This window comes from Chaetura pelagica, unplaced genomic scaffold (genome assembly GCF_000747805.2).
Source record: "Chaetura pelagica isolate M959 unplaced genomic scaffold, ChaPel_1.0 scaffold156, whole genome shotgun sequence".
In the NCBI taxonomy this organism is placed as follows: domain Eukaryota; kingdom Metazoa; phylum Chordata; class Aves; order Apodiformes; family Apodidae; genus Chaetura; species Chaetura pelagica.
Window position 1 is genome coordinate 611638 of NW_009953694.1, and position 7712 is coordinate 619349.

The 7712-nt window shown below is 37.3% G+C and overlaps 1 protein-coding gene across 3 annotated transcripts in view; it reads left to right on the forward strand.

The window, feature by feature from the left end:
- Positions 1 to 7712, forward strand: part of MAPK8 (mitogen-activated protein kinase 8) — a 21810-nt gene that overhangs the window by 3618 nt on the left and 10480 nt on the right. For all 3 annotated transcript variants that reach the window (XM_010000344.1, XM_010000342.1, XM_010000343.1), the window contains exons 3-5: positions 668 to 726; positions 851 to 989; positions 5539 to 5704. In XM_010000344.1, the coding sequence (XP_009998646.1) occupies positions 668 to 726; positions 851 to 989; positions 5539 to 5704 (364 nt within the window). The remainder of the gene's footprint in view (positions 1 to 667; positions 727 to 850; positions 990 to 5538; positions 5705 to 7712) is intronic.

Here is a 7712-nt window from a genome sequence, read left to right on the forward strand (position 1 = left end):
CAGCAGGATAAAATCTCCCTCTGGCTGCTAGGGAAGGAGCTTCCTGGGAAAACTGTATATTTTTTCTTAGAGATGGTTTATATGTGGATTCTCTGAATGAAGTTTTACCTAATAAGATAATTTGTATGATGATAAAATACTGCAAGCCTGCCTTACTCTTGATGAATAGTAGCTTGACCTGTTTTTGCATGTCCCATCCATTCTGAGCAACTGGAAAATGTCCTAAAGCAACTCCAAGAATCTGGTTTTGTCTTTGCCATTGACAAATGTGAAGCAACAACTCTCTCCAAAGTGGCATATCTTAGGTAGTCTTTGTTATTTTCTAATTCTTTTTTTCTTATGCAATAAAAATCTTGTCAGCTCTCTTCAAACTGAAAGTGAGAGGCAGGGGGAGACTGACTAACTTCTTTAGATTTTAAGCTTTGAATATCATCTTGTTAATGCACACACAGTGTCTTTAGATTATGCGATTTATGAAGGAAAAATATTCTTCCTAAAGTCATTAGCACCTATTAAAGCATATGAGACTTGGTTGAGCCACTGAACATCTTGAGCTTCAATGTGTAGCAGGAGGTTCACATCAAAATACTGGGTGTTGCTTTTGAAATGTTGACTTTGCAACTTTGCTATGGCTATGGTGCGGTTATACTTTCTCTCCTTCTTACAGATAATTGGCTTACTGAATGTGTTCACACCACAAAAATCCCTTGAAGAATTTCAAGACGTGTAAGTCTGATTTGAACTAAAGCTGAGAATTATACTTAAAAATATTAATGCAGAATGGTGAACAAAGGAAAGAGTACAATAAAATGGCAGTATTATCTGATTATTATTCCTTTTTCTTCATAAGCTACATAGTGATGGAGCTCATGGATGCAAATCTCTGCCAAGTGATTCAGATGGAGCTAGACCATGAACGAATGTCCTATCTTCTTTATCAAATGCTGTGTGGTATCAAACATCTTCATTCAGCTGGAATTATACATAGGGTAAGTGAACTTAACTGTGTCCATTTTGCGTTGCACCTGTTTTTTCTTAGTGTATTTAAAAGACAGAAAAAAGTCAGAAATAGGAGAGCAAAGGGAGGTGTGTAACCTGTCTCAGAGGCAGAGAGAGCAAGCTGAAAGGAAATAATTGCATTTACCTTTTTCACTCTAATTCTGGAATGAACCTTTTGAATTATTTCATAATAAGATGCACACAGCAGATAAAAATTTTTGCTGTGAGTTACGTTACCTCCTCTGATTCTACATAACGGTCTATTTTAGTAGTCATGGCAGAAATGAATATCTGAAACCATCTGTGCCTTTATTGTTTTGGTAACCAAACCTGAAATCCCATCTTTTGAAAGAACTGCTTGTTTAATTTCTGCTTTAACTAGCAGAGTAATGAATAAATGACTGAAGTGTCCATATAAACAGATAATGATAAAAACCTGAAAGTGGAACTTCCATACACCTGTGTGTCACAAAGCATTTGCTCAGACAGGTTTTCATTTCTGTAATGCTGCACAAGGTATAACTTACTCATGTTATATTTCCAGTGTGATATTTCCAGTAATTTCTATATAGTCTTCCTTGTGGATGATGTAAACAGCAAAACAAGTAACAAATGGCAACTCTGAGTGCTCCCATGCGAATTGCCTTGTTAGGATGTTCGACCAGTTCAGTGATCCATCTCATTGTGACCAAGGTGTTGAATGGCCTGCCAGATGGCTCTGGCAGTGTGATGCTCCTGTTCAAGATGCTGTTTTTCCCACAATGAGACTGGGACAATTGTTTGAATAGAGAATATGGTTTGAATGACCAAACACTGCTTCCTTTTGTTCCACTAGTACTTCGCCAGTACTCATCAGCTGCCACATTCCAGTGAAGAGCTCAGGGAGGGAAGGTGAAGGCTTCCTCCTTGTGTGCAATTTGCCCTGAACTGCTGTGTTTGACAGAGGTGGGCAAGGGAATGTAGGCAGAAGCATTGCCTGCAACCAGGCATTGCACCCTGTGCTTCTTAGTCTGCATGTGGACATGGAGACAGGTTGGTGGGCTTCTTGCTTTATTTTGGGAATGACAGACAAAACTAGAATACTTTACTTACCACGGCTGTGGTATTATATTGCATATGACTGCTACTTTGCAGCCTTTTGTGTCCAAATGCATATCCCCTTGGAATTGAAACAACAGTTTTGTATGTAGCTTTGCATTTTCTGATCTCTTCAGTTCTTAGGTATGCAAGTTTAATGCTGTGGGTTTTTCTTGGTCTTTTTTACTTTGGAATGCTGCATATTGTATAGACAACTGTCTCTTTCTGTGTATCTTAGTGCAGACAAAAGGGAGCTTCTAAACCTTCGCTTGTTTCAAGGGTTGTGTGTATTGCTATAAAGTGGGCATCAAACCGTTGAGCTTGTAGAAGTCAGGAATAAATGTAAACATCTGTATGTTTACAGAAAAGAAGTAACTACTCAGGTAATTGGTGGGCACAAGTAAAGATAGCTTTGAGGGTAGAATTCCTGCCCCTGTAAGTATGGGTGAAGTCTTTGAAATGCTTCATATTGTGAAGTAGTATGAAGCACAGGGATAATCTATTCCAAAGAGACTATAGATACAATAGCTATGGTTTTGAAGGATATGGACAGAAACATTTTGCTTGTGTGTCTTCATGGGAGATTTTCAGCTGACATATTCTTCTCAGACTTTGGTAGAAGATAAGTATATTCAGACAAAACATTTGCATTACTTAACTGCTCTGTGTAGTACACCTTTATACATCAAGGTCTAGAGTATCAAATCCAGTTTCTCTGTAGAACAAGTTAAACAAAACCTCAGAAGTCAAGGAGGGTATTCTTGGGAAGGGGCATATTTCATGTGGACCATGTGGCTGCAATAGTTAACTTACACCACTTCTGTGGGCTTTCAGCACCACTGTCCTTAGTATCTAAAGCTAATTACTTTATTGAAACCAATTACTCCTTTAACATAGTCTGCACTACTGTGGCTGCCCAGGAACCACCATTCTTAATATCAATCTAGTGTACTTCTTTAGTGTCATATAATGCTGTAGCTTTTTTTTGGTGTTGGTGGTTGCACGTGGTTTTTAACTGGGTTCCTCAGCTTCTAACACAGCTGCAGTGATCTCAGGAACTTTTCCAAAATTCAGTGAATGACTAAAAATACAACAATGTGTATATGTGCCAGTAGCAGTGGATGCTGCCTGCCTTATATAGAAGTCATTTTGTGATAGCAAACTAGAGGCACAGAACAAGGTAGAGATCAAACACAGAGTTTTAGACAATTTCACCTAAAAGGTATAGGGTGCATACTTAGCTACCACATCAGTGGATAAAGATTTGACCTTGGCAAGGATTTCATTATAGCTTTACACTGGCTTTAATGGCTGTTGGCAAATGAATATTTCTGTTCAAAACATCTTGCAGAAATGAAGTTTCCAGCAAGTGTAGAAGTACAGGTTCATTTGTATTGCACAATCTGGAGGATGAATGATCAGTGTTGCAGTTGTGCCTCACTGGCTTGCTGAAGAACATAAAGTAGCTCATTAATCTTGCATGGAGGCTCTGAAGCATTGTATTCTGCCTCATTATGAGCACTTAACAAAGGTGCCTAATTGAAGTCTTTCACACAAATCTTTCTTTAGAAAGATAAAAGCCCACAGAAGCCATGGATGCCCCTCCAGAGATGCCCCTCTCTACCCCCTGGCTGGCTAATGGGTAGACAGCCATTAATATTTTCTTGATTTTTAGGCACTGACATTTTACATTTTTTAGGGTAGGTGAGATGTAGTCTGGTATAGGTTCCTGGTATATTTATACAGTCTAACAAACTTGATCACTCTAATAGGAGCTTTTGAGTTCTTGTTTATTGGTTCTGCATGAATTTGGATGCAGTGTAAGTCAACTCTCATCTCCATAATTTTGAAGGACTGTTCTGTATTCCAAATTACATGTTCCTAGACTTCATGACAGCTACATGATGTTCAGAAATTAAGGATGGACAGTACTCCATAAGCTTTTGCTGTTTGTTCTGGTGGTGATTTTTCTCTTGCAAAGGGAAGATCTCTTAACATTTTCAGTGTTAATCCTGCAGCTTTGGGGAGGATGAGTGTATTTAATATTGTGAAGATGCACCTGGGATTGTGCAATGAATATCCTCCAAATAATAAGAGAAGTTTCCAAAAATAAGAGAAGTTTCCAAAACTTCTTAAAGTTGTTAATAAACAGGATTGTAGCAGACTATGAAACATGCATATTAAATATCTGAAATGCCTTATAATACTTCTTTCCTGGTGTTTGAGAATCCTTTAAGCCAAAGTTGCCTGCAGAGTCTTTGTGTGATTTGGAAGTGCATGTGTGAATAAGACTTTTAACTGCCCCTTAAAATTCTGTTGTTCTGGAACTCTTTTCTGCAGTTTCTGTTTTGTCTTTAATGTAGCTTTCTTAGCTTTCTGAGGAGTTTGCTAAAAGCCATACAAGTACAAATGAAAACTACCTATATCTTGTAGATAGCCACTCTAAAGTCTGCATGAAGTAGTCAAAGATAGAGCTATTCAGAAGATTCCTGCAGCTCGAATGCTGGAGTCCTCTGCCTCATCTCTGTTTTTTCTCACATTAATCTTAGTGTAATATAGGCAGAAATAATCCAAGCCTTATTTGTTGTTCTGTGTGCTATGAATTATTTTATGATGGCAAAGTTCTTCTGAAGTTACTCTAATATTTGCTCTGTGACATTCAGATGTGTGTAGGATCCCTCTGAGATAATGACTGAGTATGTCTGTCTAGTGTCTGGATAAATAAATGTAGTAAAGCCACTGTTGTCAATGTGGTTTTAGACTTCAAGTGAAGAGAATGCAGTTACCAAGTTTCTATCTAAATGATCCGAAGCTACATCAGGGTATTTTCCACTTCAATTTAATGACTGTTAATTTATGGCAATTTTTCAGTGGTGCCCTTTTAGGTTTGGTCACCAAAATTAGTATAAAACTACATCCTAAATGGGAAACTAATGTTGTGTGAGCATGGGGATTTTCTTTCTGTTCAGAGAAACGTCTGCATGGATTCAAAACATAATGCAGCTTCAACAAGCAAAGAAAACTTCTGCTTTTTAGTATTAATGTTATAATTTCAATAATTGATGTATCAAGATGATTATGACACCAAATTACTTTGGCAATTGTCATGTTACTTGTGCTCTGCATTGTAGTAATAAACATTGTTCCAGTCTCTAGACGTTCAGTCAGAGCTAACATTTTACTAACCTCAGTTTATTTCAGAAATTGCTAACACATCTTGTAATGCTGTTTGTATTTTCCTTGTCTTAATTGCTATATAAATCTACAAGCACAATGAGGGAATTAATTCTGTAGTCTGCTGAATGCACATTAATTAATTCAAGGGGAAAAGAAACTGCAGTTACAGCAATAACCCAGTTGTGTATGTGGGATTTAATATAAGCAGTGTTATCTTTTAAAAATGTGAACCACAGAGTACTTCGTGCTTGTCTTAGCAGTCATATATGATGTTTCTTTTTAAAGGATTTAAAGCCCAGTAATATAGTAGTAAAGTCAGACTGCACTTTGAAGATTCTTGACTTTGGACTGGCCAGAACTGCAGGAACTAGTTTTATGATGACGCCTTATGTAGTGACTCGTTACTACAGAGCACCAGAGGTCATCCTAGGGATGGGATACAAAGAAAACGGTCAGCAAATATAGTCTTTCTTTGGCATAGCTTTTTTTTTTGTTTGGCACACCACATTTTACATGTTGATGTTTTTTTTCAAGCTGTAGAAATTTTATAAATTAGCCTTGTGACCAAAATGCAGATTCTGGGTACACCAATTTGTTTATTCAACTCAACCCATTGGAAATGTTTGCATTTAATAGGAGAAGAAATTGAGGGCCTCGTTTGTTTAAAAATTTAAATAACTTGCTCGGTAGATTAATGTTATTCCAGGAAGAACTGGCAATGTATTTTCTGCATATGTGACATGTACCTTTATACACCTTCACCTGCCTGTATTCCTAATGAAGATAAAAATTGGAATTAATCAGTAAATGTATGTCCTAAATGTAATGTTTAAATAACTATATTCAATATAGCCTTTCAGGATGTAGGGAACTTAAAGGCTACTGAGGAGCAAACAAGTTGAAACTACCTACTGTGGCATTATTGTTTATTAAAACCAACCTACTTTAAATCTGTTGCACTAAGTTCTTAATGTTGCTGTAGAACAATTCAATAATACACTTGAAACAAAGATGCGGGTTTTGTCATGAAGCATCAGAGATTCTTTGAGGTACATTAAAACTTCCAAGGAAAATTGTTTATTTTGTCCCTCTGATTGCATACGCTTCCTTCGTAATTATTCTTGCTCTGTTGCCCTTCTCTCAATGTCTTCTTCAAGAAAACAAGGCATACAGCATTTGAGGCAAACATGCAAATACATTGCATCTTCTCAATGAAACAGTTAGTAGCCTTTAGGAAACCGAAGAAAATAGCATGTCATTCCTGAAACTGTGTTGTAGCAGCCCCAATTCCACCATTTCATTGATCCACTGTCACTGCGGTCAGTTCAGCTCACTTAGTGTTTCCACCTCGGGCAGGCACAGTGCACAGAGGTCAGCATGTGCTGAAGGTATATTAAATTCTCTGCTGATAAGTCCTCCAAAAAGGCCTGTGAGATGCTGTGATGCTTGAGACTTTGTTGGCTGTCTCCTGGTGATGGGAGGCATGGCTCCTCGAGTTACTGACACAACTGGGGCTTGCTTGCCTTTTCAGGATTCTTAGTACATTCTGCAAACTTGCCTGGCAACTGCATAGCATTACAGTGAGTGACTTCAGTTTGTGTGTAAATTATATCTGTGCTGTGCACAAGGTTGATTTGATTGTAGTTTATGAAAGTCAAGAGGAATAGGTTCTGTAAGTGCTAACAATGAAAGAAGCTGGCTTTAAGGAGTGAGGATAAATGTTTATTCACAATGTTTTTATTTCACATTAGTGAGAGTGAGTTGATGTACATTCCTTCAGTGATCTCCATGGTTTGCTATTTTTCCAGTAACTTAGAAGTCAGTTTCAGTGGAGCAAGCTTAAAGTTACTTTTTTAACTGCTAAAGTTTTGTAGAAAGCATGTATTTAAGTTTCTTTATTTTATTTTCTTCAAGACTTTACATTGGCCAGTTGAGAAAGACTGGATTAAAGAACATGAAAGTTTAGTCTGAGTTATACAGCTGCCTTACAGAAAGAATTGATAGAGTGGGAGTCACAGTAGGTTTTTACTTAGCTTCCCAGTTTACTTTTTTCTTTTAAATAATAAGTAACTTTGAGTTGCAAAAGTCTGAAACACTCTTTGCGCTAAAATGTTGCATAGGTTATTATTGGAGTTAAATTGATTACGTTCTAGAGCCCCCTGTCATGCTAGTGATAATCCTGTTCCTTGAGCAAGCATGAATTGTGCTGCAAAGTATAAATAAAAACTGCCATTCTTATAAAAAACTATCATGTCTTCTCCAAAGCAAACTGTGGTTGGACAGCAGAGGGGAAGGAGACAGGTAAAAACGATGTATTTAAAAATAAGAACCATGGGCTGACCAGGATTTCCACCTTTTACCATTGATGCCTATTTTAGCCCTTTAAACCCGTAATTAAATTAAAAGTTAACTTATTTAGTTTAGAGTTAATTATTGAAAATTGACAACTAACTGCTGGT